This window comes from Salminus brasiliensis, chromosome 1 (genome assembly GCF_030463535.1).
Source record: "Salminus brasiliensis chromosome 1, fSalBra1.hap2, whole genome shotgun sequence".
NCBI classification, from domain to species: domain Eukaryota; kingdom Metazoa; phylum Chordata; class Actinopteri; order Characiformes; family Bryconidae; genus Salminus; species Salminus brasiliensis.
The window spans coordinates 16,950,305-16,965,430 of record NC_132878.1 but is presented as its reverse complement, the minus strand read 5'-3'; the positions used below and the strand labels follow the sequence as shown (position 1 = coordinate 16,965,430).

Sequence of the window (15,126 nt, the reverse complement as noted above, 5' to 3'; positions counted from 1 at the left end):
TCAAGTTGAAGTCTTGATTCCCCCCAAAAAATTGTACAAACTTTTTGGAAACTGCAGAAGATGGAAACAGAAGCTCGCACCATTTCACCATATTACACCATATTGAAATTGAAAGCTGGAACTTACATTGAAGGAATAATTAAGAGCTGTGTTCAGAGCTTTGGTCAGCTTTACTGGAATTGACAACGACTCTTCATCAGTTAATTTAATGTGCTTCCACTTTTGGGAATGGTGTGAGCAGTTCTGGTCCTGGTGATACACTACACTGGCTAAGTTAAACTCCAACATGCAAAGAAACAAATTCTGCAAGTCATCAAATTCATTTAGTAAATAATTACACTAAATGGTATCAAGTATGCAGAAAAAAGCCATATTTAAGTCTCACAGAATTGAACTACCGCTAGTGCTAAACACAGCATAAAGCATATAGAACTAAAATCACTCATACTAATACAATTGATTTTACATCCTTGTGAAATGTGGATATGTTAAAATATCAATTTGTTATATATATATTTCTTATATTTGAAGAAAAATAAAATCAAGAGCAAGTCAAGAAGGTTTTACGGGGTTTGGGAGATGTGTCTAGTAGAAGAAATGACTATCACCAGTCGGCCTCAGCTGGCGCTAGTTCTTCCTTGCTGGATTGGTGTGTCTAGCGTAAGAGCTTGTCTACACCTTGCATTACCAAGTGTTTCATGTCTAGATCTTGTCTGGATATAGTTTGGATGGATTCTCTACCATATTTAAATACAGTGCATCCCCACTGTGACCATCGCAGTTATTCAATTATTCAGAGCAGACTCTGGACCCACCCTGACCAAGAAGAAGCACATTAGAAGAAAATGAGTGAATAAACCCAAAACAGGTTCTTCTATGGAGTCCTTCAAATAACCCTTTGTAGATCCTTTTTTAAGGAAACATTCAAACCGCTCCATCCACAATCAGATAGTCATTCCCTGTAAAAGGTTACTGTGGAAATAATATTTACCCAGAATTCTTCTTCAATACATTTTAATGAGGACACTTCTCATTGTGTCACCTCTTAATCTCTGTGATTTTTATTACATCATAAGATTTATTATTCAATGATTTGATGTGAAACAAGGTAAACTGGGCTGGATTATTCTCCAGTCACAGCAGAGGACGGTAGTCTGGAACCTCCAGCATTTCAGTTAGATGAATAATTCATGAAGGCTTCTTTCAGAGTTCAGTTAATGTAGTGTTAGAACTGTTCTAAAAAGAAACCATGTTCATTCATCAAGTGTGATTTCCTGAGAGGAAGAGAGGAAGCACTTAAATCAGCTGCTCAAATCCACATATTATAATAACTAAATAAATTATTAACTAAAATTAAATAAATAATTTTATTTAGAAGCACTTTTAGATACTCAAGGATGGTGTGAGTAAATGAACATACAGACAAAACCAAATGATTTAGAAAATGCATTTATTTACAAAGCAAATGACAAAGATCCGGGTCCAAGCCTCTTTTGAGCAAGCCGAGGGCGACAGTGGCAAGGAAAAACTCCCTCCGAAAGAGAGGAAGAAACCTTGAGAGGAACCAAGACTCAAAAGAGGAACCCATCCTCTTTGGGTCGACACCGGATAGCAAAACAAAAATAATATAAGCAAGTAGAAAAGATAAAGAGCTAAAAGATCAAAAATATTAAAATCTAAAAGACAAAAAAGCACAAAAAAGGTGGATTAAAACACATAGATAAGATAAACACAATAATTTCATAATAAAATAAAGCATTCAAATCTTTTCATATTCTTAAAATACAAAAGCTTAAAAATCAAAAGATTAGGCTCAATATAAATGTATTAAAATACAGTATTAAGACCATTAATAAATAATATAATAAAGCATTAAATGTTAAAAAGATCCACAAGATAAAAAGCACAAAATACATGGATTAAACACAAATATATAAAACACTCAAGGATCAAACAATTAAAGATGAAAGATTAAAATGTAAATATCTAAAAGATAAAAAGCTTAAAATAGATCAATAAAAACAAAAATATACACCAATAATAAATAATGTAATAAAGCATTAAAAGATTACAAATAAAAAAATCTACAAGATTAAATGCTCAAGATAGATGGATTAACAAGAATTTATATAAAACAAAGATAAATACAATAATAAGAAATATGAAATATAAAGATAATAACTAATAATGACTGGAACACTAAAAGATACAAATGTGAAAATATTCAATATAAAAAGCACAAAATAGAGGAAAAAGAGAAATATCTCATGCAGAAATAAACACAATACATAAATAATGTAATAAAGATTAAAAGCTTAAATCAGAAGCTTAAATTAAAACATTAATATACAATAAAGACAATAAAGGAATAATGTTATAGAGCACTAAAAGAGAAAAACACAAGAAAAATGGATTAATGACTGAAATACTATATAAAGATAAACAATAAAATTACTGTTCCTGTTCAAACGTTTGGAATACTTTTTTATTAATATCTGTTATTCTATTTAATATTACCTTTGCAGTCTAAATTAAAACCCTCTGAACTACACAGATCATTTCAGAAAAATCTGTTTGATTTGAGTTGTGTTTCTACATGGATGTGAACTAGTGTATGTCTCTAAGTGTCTGTGTCATGGTGTGGACTTAGCCAAGGGTCCTGTAGCAGGTCACAGAGCGAGGGTCTGCGGAGAGGGCGCCTCGACAGGCATCTCCTCAGCAGGTTCTTACACTCTGCAATAATGGACAGACAGTTAAAAGTGTGTTTGGGGAGGGGGCGAGAGAGAAAGAGAGACAGAGAGAGAGAGAAAGTGAGAGAGTGTTTGGGGTCTATGTTCTGTTGTGGTCTATACAGAACTACAAAGGGTTCCTTACTTGTGTATGTATGTGCATGTGTGTACACACTCACGGAGAGACAGGTGGGCAGGTATGCGGAGCCTCTGGGTGATGATCTCTGTTCTGGTGTTGAAGGGGCTCTCTCCACACACCATGTCATACAGGACCACCCCTATCTGCCACACTGCGGAGGGCTCAGCCTGGTAGGACCTCTGGGTGAACCACTCAGGGGGGATGTACTGAGTTGTTCCTTTAAAGTGAAACAGAGACAGCGAGTAAGCATGAGGGAACGCTTCTGAACTCTAGTGTGAGATTCAGAAATGGTAGCTTCTACAAAGAAGACAACGTTTCTCCACAGTCCTGCAAGTGTTCACTGCACATCCATACCAGAGAACTCAGTGTAGGGGCCTTCTCGTAGAACACAGCCACAGCCGAAGTCCAGAAGGCGAACGCGGGGTCCCTCAGGGTCCGTCTGAATTAGGATGTTCTCTGGCTTGATGTCGCGGTGAAGGACGCCTCTGGAGTGGATGCCGATTACACCTTCCACAAGCTGCCTTAGGAGTACCTGCAGAGTGTGAGCGGAGGAGCAGGACAGAGTTAAAGGGGCCCTATTTAAGTGAGGAGAGAAGTGTGTACATGTGTCTTAAATGAGCTCCAGCCTCAGCAGCTGTTTTCTTCATTGTCTCTCACCTTGGCCTCCTCCTCCTGCAGACACCCCCTGTCCATGATGTAGTCAAAGAGGTCCGAACAGGGCAGCGGGCGCTCCATCACCAGCACAACCTCGTCCTGCAGCTCAAACCAGTCCAGCAGCTCCACGGGGGTCCCTCCAGAGGCGGACTGGTCCCCGCCCGCCATCTGCATCAGCGCCACTTCCAGTGGGAGGTCCTTCAGTTGTCCAATCAGAATGTAAAAGAGAGCACAGTATTACTCACATGCCTCCTCTGGAGTCCAGCAGAAACAGAGACTGACCTCTACCTGAGGGTGGACCGTTTAGAGGCTGTAGCTCATGATGATTCTGTTAATGCACAGCATTTTTATTCACTACCATTAATCCAGTAATGTGAATATGAAGTCTGCTTTCCATTGTTTTGAGTACAGTAAGTGTTTAATTAAGTTTAATATGACTTTTTAAAGTATATTCTTGTTTTTAAATGTGAGGCACCTAATAAACATTGGCTAATGTAAAAGTTTAGAAATTGGAAATGACCACACAGGAAGAGAAGAGTGATGCTTTATATCAGTGACAATGTGTGTCCTTATTTATTCAGAACAATATCAAATATTGTAGAACAATAAAATTAAATATTACTTAGAGTTCATCAGAAAGAGAGAGCAGCTCAGATTTCTCTTCAGTTCCTGTTGTGATAGATGCTGAACATACCTGGAGCAATAAGCAGCACACCTGAAAAGCTGAGTTTGTGCTAAATCAGAGAACATAGATCATTGACTGTATGACAGTGTGATACATCACCAAGTTCAGACCCAGGTCAGCCTTGTGTGTGTGTGTGTGTGTGTGTGTGTATACGCTCACCTCAGCAGTGTGAACCACATTCTCAGAAGGTATATGTTTAATGGCCACCTGCAGGACAGAGAGAGAGTGTTCTTTAACCAATGACAGACTGACCACTGCTCTTCAGAATCACTGTGTAGGCATGACTATTGCCTGCCTACAGTTGTTAAGCTGGAGTAGTCAACATCATGCTGTGCATATGTGCGTGTGTGTAATTACAGGTAGCAGGTCCTCCCGTCGGTAGCCGGTGAACACTGTGCCGTATCCTCCTGTGCTCAGACAGTACAGCTCCACATACTTCCGCTCCAGCTCCCCTATAGAGAGCGGACAGACAGGGTTCACTGACCATGTGTGTGTTTGTGTGTGTACTCTAAACGTCCTGCTGCACACATCTGTCATCAAGCACACTCGTTGGGGACTCACCGTCCTGCTCCCCCTCTGTACACTCCACTCTCCTCCTCTTCACGCCCTGGGAGCCTCCACTGCTGCTGTTCTTCCTCTTTCCGCTGGGGGTGGAGTGGTGGGAGCTGCTGCTGGACCTCCGGGACACTGGAGAAGCTGTGTCGTCAGGGTCTGGGCCTGAATTTGCAGAGCAGAAATATCTGAAGATCTGCTTTTACACAGTTACTGTGGTGCTGAGTCTGTTTATCAAGTAACGTAGGCCTTTTTGTTTTTGCAGATCTGCAGGTTTAGTGTATCAGTAGTTGTTACTGAGTCAAAATCAACAGGTAGATGAAGTAGTTTCACCATTTCAGCTTTGTTTAGCCTCTAGTTTCTGGGCTACTTCATAAAATATGCTGAAACAAATATTTCATATCTCATATCTGAATTTTGCACTGGTGTAATTAAGCTAACTAGCTCACATAATAAAAAAATCAGAACTCACTCGACGTTTCTTTGCGCAGAGTAGACAAGAACATGTCTCCACAAAGGTTCCTCAACACCTAGAAAGAAAATCTACAGATAAAGAAACAGATAAAGCACGACTAGTAACAGATCAGTCGGATTTAACAGGTGAAAGTGGTGAATATTAGAGATCAGACTAAAACCGTGTGTTTAGATTTGAAGTTGTTGTGTTGCCAAGTGATAGAATGTGTGATGTCATAATGGACGGTCCAGAGTTCTGGTTCTGTGGTTGTTGTGGAATCAGAATCTGGGAGTTTAGTGCTGGGATGGATATACATGTGTACAGCAGTGTTATACTCCATGCAGTAAAACTGTCAAATTCACAGTGAAAAACTCCCAAAACACCTTTTGTAACGTTATTTAAACTTGTTTTTACCATTTTTCTAATAAATGGTTTATGACAGTAAAATAAAATCTAATTTTATTTTAATCTGATCTAATTTAATCAAACTCCTTTAATGAACAGTTACCCTGTAAAAGCACAGTATCACTATTCACTGTTAAAGAAAATAAACTGCAGTTATTTTACACTGTCCGTTGCTTATTTAACTTTTTTATTTAAATCTGTGAATCCAGACCTGCACATTCTCTGGCATTAGATCTGCTTGTGTTCATTAATGTTAAACACTTTACAGGAATTGTACAGTTGATCCAGTTTTAATTAGTGTAAATATAAGTCTAGGTGTAAGTCATTATGTAAAGATTTTTGACTTTTATAATCTTTACAAGCACAAAGTAAATGGAGATGAAGAATGGTGAGGATACTGGATGCTTCCAGAAGAAAACTGGTTTAAGTCGATCACGGCTAGTTCTGCGTTATGCAGTCGTCTCTGTCTACAAGAAGTTTGGTGTGTTCTTTCTGTGTCCACGTAGGTTTCTCCCTGGAGGTGGATGGAGAAGAACAGATGGAAAATTGCAAGAATACAAATGATTGTTCGAATGGTGGCTGAGGAACCTTAGTCGACCTCCATACAAATTCAAGCTGACCTGCAGACACAAGGTACAAGCGTAAGCTTGCACTGTCTAAATGAAATGCGGCGCGATGGTTGGAGACCCCGGAGGAGAGAGAAACATAAAAAAGACAGACTGGAGTTTGTTAGAACTTACCCTTGAAAGCCATAATCCTTCTAAGACCAAAATAGAGCTTTTTGCTAAAACACATCATTGTACCATTTACAGAGAATGAAATGACTATAATATTTATTTTATGAATTTCTAATTATTTAAAATAATAATTCATAATAAATAAATAATGGTAGATATTTCATATTTATTTGAAGATGTGACAAATATAAAAGTGGTAGAACACCATTTGAAAAGAATTAGTGAAATCAGTCACCTCCTGTAACCATGAAAAGCTTTTTTCACTTCTCTACTGGAATTATGGATTAGTCTTCTTTTGACAGCTGCTCCAGGTCTCTCAGATTTCAAGATCTACTGTTTAGAGATCCTCAGATGTTCTGTGGGTTCAGAAACCTCCAGTGTTTTGTCTTAAACCATTTCTGGGTTTTAACTGAAGTATAATTTGGGTGTTTGTCCTTTTAAAAGACCCATGACCTCAGTCCAGAAATCCAGCTTTCTCACAGTGGGACCTGCATTGCGCCCCAAAAATTCATCCAGTGCCAGAAGCAGCAAAACAACCCCTATAACTTTGAAACCCTTGAATCTTTGAACCTCAGCCATGTTTGACTGTAGGGACTTGTTGCATTGTGATTAGTACAATGATATGCTCAATTATAAAGCTCTATTTCAGCCTCATCTGTCCACAAGAGACTGTGTCTCTGCGTCCTCCTAGATCTCCTACCTTAGCGCCCCAGTTTATTCATTTGGCATTAGACAGTGAAAGCTGACACTGTTGTACCTTATGTCTGCAGGTCAGCTTGAATTTGTTTGGAAGGTGACTGAGGTTCTTTAGCTACAATTTGAACAATATTTCTTTGCAATCTTCCATCAGTTTGTCTTCTTTCCATGGTTAGCTACAGTGCCACAGGCTGTAGACTTCTTAATGCTGTCTGGTGGAAAGTTCAGGCTTTATGTGCAAGGAGGTACAGCATATAGTACAGATGCAGAATGGGCTTGACAGAGGCACCAGCACTTTTATAAGTTTACCAGTTATGTGTAGTGCAAGACAACCATTCTGGACTCAGAAGAGAAAAAAAAATAAGTATATAAATAAAACATAAATAAGTAGGTTTCATCTGCGGGGAACACAAGCAGGTCAGGTCATTGCATTCACCAGTGTTTTCTAATTTGGGATTTTTTCAGTTTATGAGGACAAAGGGATCCATCATTCTAAGAGCAGAGCCGTAAACAGTTCTGCTGTTGAAAAACACATCATGAATCTGACATAGACTTTGTGTTCCATCTTTTCTCACAAACAAACTTAAATTATTAGAAAGATATTGGTGAATGAGGCCCACTCTTATAAACACATTCATATTTTTCTAGAGATTCTTTGTACTTTTTTCTGGGAACCTAAATCTGGCCCCAGGTCTTCAGTGTATATATTGATATGAGTTCACTCATATGTACTTATATGTAAATATTTACATATGAGTACATATTTCCTACAGTCCATATGAAAGGGTCCAGCACTTTGTCCATGAACTTTATTGGAGTTCTGTATTTAAACCTTTTCACCATAAAACCTTCTTAGCAGTTTCTTGAGATTAGAATTGAGATTCTCCTGCTCCTCCAGTTGTTTAAAAAACAAACACACAAACAAACAAACAAAACTATAAATGAAATGAAATAAAGCAGTATATTTTGGAAAGTGTATTGTTAACTCAGGTCAACAACACTTTGACCATTCTGTATTAACTCCATATGATATTCCAACATTGCTGAACTAGACTGTAAAAAATAAGGAAACCAAATCACAAAAAGTCTTGTGATACAGCCATCAACCACCCCTGCAATGCTATTGCTTACTACTAGGGGAATCATTTGACTACCTTTTATCCAAAGGATTTTAAGCAGGGGTATCCAGCTGGGCTGCAGGGTTTTGTTCCAAACACACAAGATCACACCTGATTCCACTATTAAACCAGTACCAGTCTTAATACAACTGATGCAGTGAGAATTCCTGCTGCGTTGTGAGTTGTAAGAACTGTGGCTGCACAGGTTGGACACCTCTGACCTCACAAATAAATCAGTTCATAACAATGCAGGATTGCCCCTAACAGTGTATGGACAAAGGTTAAGTGATGTGCAGCTAGTCATTTTACTTTAAAGATCAAGTATTAAAAAATAAAGAGACAGAGATGGTGCCTGCATGTGTGTGCTGCCTTTGGCTTGTCATGAAATTCAGAACAGAGCCAAGTAAAAGATCTGCCTGCTGGTCACAATTCTGATGGTTTTAAGATTTGTTTCCAAGAAAAGGCACAAATGTCTTGCTTTCACCATGTTGGGCTGATTTTCAAGCTCTTTTCTTTTTCTTGTTTTCTGGAAAGGCTTGATGCATTCTTGAGCGCCTTCATTCCGATGGCCATGGACCGCACACCGATCTTGACAGCGTAATGAATCTGAACACAGAGGAGAGGCACAGGTTATTTTCAGTACCTTACCAAAGCAGTTGACCTACACTGTAGACCTACAGACGTATCTACACACCCTTTCTAAATACTGACTTTAGCTACAGTGATGTAAAAAAAAGCACCTCCCCTTTCCCATTTTTGCTTATTTGTCCCATTTAAATGTTTCAGATAAGCACATTTTAATGTAATATAAAGACAACACAAAGTCAGATGTAACATGACCCATGTCTTTCAAAGTTCTGTCTCATCAGTCCAAAGAATATTAAGCCAAACCTCTTGGAGGTCATCTAGATGTTTGTCAAATGCAGGATGAGCCTTGGTGTTCTTTTTGGTCAGCAGTTTTTTTGGGCCCTGCAACTAACGCACCCAAGGTGTACATTGCCCTTGAGGCATGTGTGGATTGCGGTTCTTTAGATGTTAGTCTGGGTTCTTTTGTGATGTCCTGGATTAGTCGTGGTCTTGTGGAAGCCTGGATGTGCTCTTGGCGAAATTTTGATAGGCCAACCACACAAGTTTTCGCCATTTTGCAGGTTTGCAGGAGTCCCAAAGCCTCAGCAATGGCTCTGTAACCCTTTCCAGACTTCTTCAGTGACTTTGTTTTTGTATTTCTTCAGAATGTGAAGATCTTCTAGTCTGTTTCCCATTGCCAGACAGGTTCTATGTATATGATGTTTGGGTTCCACGGTTCTGGCGGTAATCATGCTTGGGTGCGGCTAGTAAAATTGAACCCAACTGTCAAATTAACTGGTTGATTTAGTAGATATTTTGGGGTGACTGGGTTTTGAACAAATCCTTCCATCTTAAATGTGGCAAATATGTAAAAAAATAGAAGAAACTGAGACTTTTTCACAGCACTGTACTTTAAGGTCCACCCATTATGCACGCTAAAATGAGGCATTGTGCATCACGGATGTATACAGAGGACCATTTACCTGTCGAGACTCTGCTCTCCCGTATCTCAGCTCTGTAACAAAGTGTTCACAGTTTCCTCTCAGAACACAGTAGGGCATTTCCAGGCCAGCCAGACTGAGCGCATCACGCAGAATGACACACACGCTCCTCGGCTTGTGTTTGGAGTCTAGAAGGTTGTTGACATGGAATCGGTCTTGACCAACCACCTGGCCCAACCTCTCACGCATCACTATGGCCTTGTCATACAAGACGGACATCAGGCAGTTAGGCCCGGCTCCTGGTGTCTCGCCTGTGGCACAGAGATAGTGGATAAAAGATACTGGGCAGGGAAAGTGGGGACTGTTGAATTGCCATTGAGGAATATTTAAACAAATTAAGATCATTTAAAGCTGCAATTTTTGAGAAACAGGAATTTTGCAAGTGCATTATCATACTTACAGGGAGGGGCAAGGTGAACGATGTCACCCTCGCCAATGTATAAACCCCAGTGTTGGTAGGTCCCTCGAAAAATCTCAATAAGGTCCCCTGGTTGTGGCATACCATACTGAAATATATATACATATAAGAATATATATAATAATATAAGAAGCATGAACATCTCAGTGGTCAGAAATATTGCTTCATCTCAGCCAGGAGCTCTAAAACAAAGATTTTCTTTGGATTGTCAGATATAATTTTACAATTTGTTGGTTATGTAAATACGGCAGACATGAGGAATAAATATATGAAGGAATTCAAGGCATATAAAACACTTTTTTTTATTTTTTACTTGAGAAACATACTATTTTCAGCCAATCCTAGTGCATAATGTTACTCTGTATTCAATAACATAACAAAATCCTAAGTTTGGGCATCCAAAGTGTTGGAGATCCTCATCCTAATTTGACATGGTCTTAGACCCTGATTAGCAAATCAGGCCTAAGGCAGCAAAACTGTCAGCAAAATCCAATTTCTAAATGTTCTCTTTTAAAACTTTATACTAACACTCAGCAGCCATGTGCTCCTCTAAGCAACCAAGCAAAATCAATGCCCACAAGGCAGGAAAAGGCTACAAGTTGATACCCTTCCTCTAAACTCTTTGGCTGGAATCAGCTAACCACATTTCATGGGAAACTGTGAAGCATGGGATTTGATCTAAAAATCGCAGAAAATATGTGGATGGACCTTAAGCAGGCTTGGATGGTCAGTATGTAGTAACACCCCCTTTGAAAAGTATCTAGCTTGTAAAAGTTGTTTGTAGTCACCTAAGAGTCCACCTAATTACTAAGTACTTGTTTGGGGGATTTTCACTTATTTGTCCTTGCAAAAGGCTTAGAGCTTTGCATGCACTGCTCTTTTTAGGTCTAGGGGGACCTTTGAGGTTGGGACACCTGCTCATTCATTGTTTCTACTGAAATCAAGATTACTAAAAAAAAAAAAAAGAGTCATTCCTGCTTTTGTTGGAGTAACTGTCTCTACTGTCCAGGGAAGAAGGCTTTCAGCATTGATCAACAAGAGCGTTAGTGAAGTCATTGTGTTGGACGATCACCACCCCATGTCATCCCCAACGCCCCCTAATACGTATTGGATGGAGCACCATCATTCCAGAGGATACAGTTCCACTGCTCCACAGCTCAATGCTGGGGGGTTTTATACCCCTCTTGCCCACACTTAGGCATGGTGCCAATAGGTTCATGTTTATCTGCCCCCAAGAGTCTTATTCCATTGGCTTTCCAAAACTTTCTTTACAGGGACCAGACAAGCTTAAAAGTATCTGAATGCCTTTGTTAGAAGATGTGTTCACAAACATATGGACATTTACAGATATATATGACAATGCAAGAACTGTAAGATGACATACTGATTATAATAGTAGGGTCCCTTTGCATTCTATGTCTTTGTGTTCTCATTGTCCTGCAAAATGATGAGTAATCAAAGCCAAACCCAAAACCTGAGAATCGCTGCATGTCATACTCACCAGAGTTGGAGCAGTTGCTCTTTTACGCCATCTGGGTAAAGCTGGATTTACATTAATTTCAACCATGAGTTCACTGCCATCGTAGCTATGAGATCTTCGCTTGTCGCACATGGTCCAGAAATCTATCCCAGTTTATCTGAGAGTCCCAGCAGGCCCTGGTTCAATAATTCCAGAAGTAATCATCTTGCTTGTCTATCAGTGTATCACTTTCATGCCCTGCAGTCCTATACAACTAGTATGAAATTGACCACAGGCGTTTCAGCTATACAGGAAGCTCACTCTTAGATCAGATTAACCAGGGTGCCACTGGCATTAAAATAGCTGAGTGATGGAGTGCGGTGTTTGTAGAAGCTTTTCACTAGAGCTGATCAGGGGCCAGGCCTGTGGGTCTACACTTAATGTGTCAGGGACACGTTTCAGCACCAGTGACTGGTCCTAAATCAGTGTGTGTGACCTGTGGAGGTAGTTAAGGATTACAGAATAAGCCTGTTAAAGGGAATGAGCTGGGTCGTGAGGTTTGACACATAGCCATCCAGCAATAGTTTGTCCTGACTTGACTAATGAGTACCAACTAGCTTTAATGACCTCTAAAAACAAGACAGCATTGAGACAATCACCCTGCAAGCTCATTCATGTTGGTTTTACTGCACAGCTCTCAAAGCAAATGTGTGGCAAAACAGAACCTCACAAGTTTCCATAATTTTCTGAAACCATATATCCAAGTTATTGCATTGCCACCACTTCCATCAAGAAACACAATTAGTGTCATTTTAAGGGGCAATTTCTATTTACTGTATTTGCCAGACACATGAAAGAAAGGACATTCACCATTAAAAATAGTGTGCAAACTTACCCCCCCCCCACAAAAAAGTCTAAATGGTTTAAAGCAGTCTGCCTTCAGTTCATCTCCACCCCTTTAACCAATTACAGGAATTATGTCATTACTTCAAGAAGCCCTTGTTCCACTACAGTGTTTAATTACACATGCCAACTCCTTGGGAATTAAAAAGGGCAGAAATGCGCAAAAAAAAAAAAAAAAAAAAAAAAAAAAAAAAAAAAAAAAAAAAAAAAAAAGCTCCTCTTGTTGGTGCAGAAGGCATTAGTCACTTAGAAGCATTATACATCATTTTGCTTGTAGCTGCACAGACATACAATATAGGCAATATACATTGAGAGAATCTGGCAACACAAATACAAGGTGCAACAAAATATTTTATTGAAGTACTTAAACAAGGCAGTTGTTCAAACCTACATTCATGGCTCCTCATCAATAACTATAGTACAACACAGGAATAAATACAGAGGCATGATTAGTAGCAGTAATGCATCATGCCATCCCACAGACTACATTATAAACATTTCCAAACAAGATTTAAATTAGGTTTAATTTAGAGCAGTGCATTACTGAGAAATCAGACATCTAGTATTTAAAATGTCTTAATATCAAGGTAACCAGAATAAAACCACCATTGGTTATTTCACTCCCAGTACCTCACATCAACTAGGTTCGGGGTACAGCTGGGCAATGACTATTCTCATATTATAATTGAGAGAGACAATATGCTTGTCTGAGCACAAGAGGAAGTCATTAGTGCTTAAGAAACACTGATCAGCTGCACATTTAACTACCAACAGTATTTAGGTTTAATTACAGTATTCCCATACTGTATTCAGTATGGGAGCATATCTACTATAGCTTAAGAATCACTCACTACTTCTGTATTTAGCTTATCATATGAAGCACCAAATAATGAAAATGTCCAAATATATTGATAAAGCTTTTTCACCATATAACCCAGCCATAGTTTGGACATTTTCCCCTACAATAATACTCACATTAAACAATTATCAGACTCTAGAAAAGCACAGCTCCAATCAAACTCCTTAGCATTACCTCTCTATAAAGCAAACAAACATGAACAGTTTCTTAAACTGAGCCAAGATCATGACCCAGCGATTTAGAGACCGCAGAGCAAGACCAGACACTCCACTTCTCTGAACAGTTTGAAAGGACCCAAGTTGACGATCACTGCACATACCTATAAAGCAAAGAAACCAAAAAGACATGTTAGTCATGACCCCACCCTGGAGCAACCCAAGTCACCTCAACACTGGTGTGAAGTGTCTCAACATGGCAGCTGGCATGAGAAACCATCTTCTGATGCCGGCTACATGATGACATATTGTAGCTCCTGAGATTACACACATGAGTACTGCAACCCTCATGTGTGCCAATATAAGGAGGCAGAAGTTACACATATGCTCAAAGAAAATCAATACCTACCAAATCTGCAACTGCAGTTAAACCCCCACCTGGAAGAGAGTTGTAAACAGATGTTAGACATAAATCCAGCTATAAACACGTGCTCTCTAAGAAGCAAAGCAATTCATCACTAAACTGGCCATGTTGGAGCTGTAAGGCGTGTACCAGCGATTGAGGATAGGACCAGCTGATGGGAACATGCTGGTACCGAAGACATAGCACTGGCGCTCCTATTCCTCCATACATACACACACGAGTACTGAGAACATACGTGCATGCCAAGAAAGGAGGGTCACACAGCATGGTTTCACCAGTAACACGTACTGGGATCATTATGCCATAAAACTTTCCCTCAACTCTTAAATAGGGTCAGACAAAATGGCGTCGATGAACACGAGGGTGCTGCGAGCAGACTAGACCATCAAAAGACGAACCCACAAAAAAAATAATAATAAATAAAAACACACAAAAAAAATAAAATCTGAGAAAAAAAAAGCCAAAAACATGAAAGCAACATTAAATTAAACTAACAGAAAGAACTTACATGAACAGCCACGATCACATGGCGCAGCACCACCTCTTCCACACCACCAACCTCAGAGAACGAGCCTTAGCGCGTCCCTCCGTATTTATATCAGCGCTGACGTCATCTGCGGCCAAAACTGAACAGCCAATCACAGAGAGACTCCTGGCAACACCCGGTACACGTATTTTTTATGGCTAGATATATAATAACAGACGCAGCATCGCCTGTGAATTTAAGAAACACATAGACATTGACTCTTTATTTTAAACATGTAGTCTGTTATGTATTCAGTACAGAACATGGAGTTAAATTCGTCGCACATAAGAAAACTTTGCAAAATTGCTCCTAAATGTAACTTTTTTGTTTTGTTTACACGTACACGTTATCATATTTATCACCTATATTACTCGTCCATAGGGCCTCTGCTATTTAGCGGAACGGGTGCAATTCATCATATACACGCTGTTCACATTTATATCATTCTTATTGATTATTTTTTATTCTTATTCCTTTATTTTTACTGCACATTAAAAATAAATACTGTGCAATCCGGACGGTGTAAACTCAAAACAGAAATCAATAGAAATAGAAAATAATAAACTAAGCTAAGAAAGAAACTTAGCTTAGTTTATTATTTTCGATTTCTATTGCTTTCTGTTATGAGTTTACACCGTCCGGATT

At 39.2% G+C, this 15,126-nt stretch overlaps 2 protein-coding genes, 1 long non-coding RNA gene and 1 other non-coding gene across 4 annotated transcripts; all 4 read right to left on the bottom strand.

Annotated features, from left to right (window-relative positions):
* Positions 1–2,502: 2,502 nt before the first annotated feature.
* LOC140537951 (serine/threonine-protein kinase pim-2-like) lies at positions 2,503–5,265 on the bottom strand. Its single transcript, XM_072660286.1, has 8 exons — positions 5,232–5,265; positions 4,769–4,924; positions 4,565–4,659; positions 4,367–4,414; positions 3,526–3,720; positions 3,223–3,400; positions 2,909–3,085; positions 2,503–2,733 (listed from the first exon to the last, which is right to left on the bottom strand). The coding sequence occupies exons 1-8, from the start codon at positions 5,263–5,265 to the stop codon at positions 2,621–2,623; spliced, it is 996 nt and encodes a 331-aa protein (XP_072516387.1). The 3' UTR covers positions 2,503–2,620.
* Positions 5,266–8,649: 3,384 nt separating this feature from the next.
* On the bottom strand, positions 8,650–11,767 carry LOC140573733 (phospholipase A and acyltransferase 4-like). Its single transcript, XM_072693260.1, has 4 exons — positions 11,657–11,767; positions 10,138–10,243; positions 9,720–9,988; positions 8,650–8,775 (listed from the first exon to the last, which is right to left on the bottom strand). Exons 1-4 carry the CDS (start codon positions 11,765–11,767, stop codon positions 8,650–8,652), a joined length of 612 nt encoding a protein of 203 aa, XP_072549361.1.
* Positions 11,768–12,850: 1,083 nt separating this feature from the next.
* LOC140573727 (uncharacterized) lies at positions 12,851–14,511 on the bottom strand. Its single transcript, XR_011980676.1, has 3 exons — positions 14,464–14,511; positions 13,941–13,969; positions 12,851–13,695 (listed from the first exon to the last, which is right to left on the bottom strand). It is a non-coding gene; the product is annotated as an uncharacterized lncRNA (long non-coding RNA).
* On the bottom strand, positions 14,077–14,210 carry LOC140538451 (small nucleolar RNA SNORA57). The gene has a single exon (XR_011977764.1). It is a non-coding gene; the product is annotated as a small nucleolar RNA SNORA57 (small nucleolar RNA).
* Positions 14,512–15,126: the final 615 nt, after the last annotated feature.

Bases quoted from the DNA above. Each gene is read 5' to 3' on its own strand.
- LOC140537951 (XM_072660286.1), bottom strand. From the start codon at position 5,265: ATGTTCTTGTCTACTCTGCGCAAAGAAACGTCGA. The intron at 4,660-4,768 runs GTGAGTCCCCAA...CGCTCTCTATAG, and splicing joins TACAGAGGGGGAGCAGGACG to GGGAGCTGGAGCGGAAGTAT. The intron at 3,086-3,222 runs GTATGGATGTGC...TTCACTTTAAAG, and splicing joins CCCCTACACTGAGTTCTCTG to GAACAACTCAGTACATCCCC.
- LOC140573733 (XM_072693260.1), bottom strand. From the start codon at position 11,767: ATGTGCGACAAGCGAAGATCTCATAGCTACGATGGCAGTGAACTCATG. The intron at 10,244-11,656 runs GTGAGTATGACA...TATATATTTCAG, and splicing joins GAGCAACTGCTCCAACTCTG to TATGGTATGCCACAACCAGG. The intron at 8,776-9,719 runs GTAAATGGTCCT...CTCTGTGTTCAG, and splicing joins GGAGAGCAGAGTCTCGACAG to ATTCATTACGCTGTCAAGAT.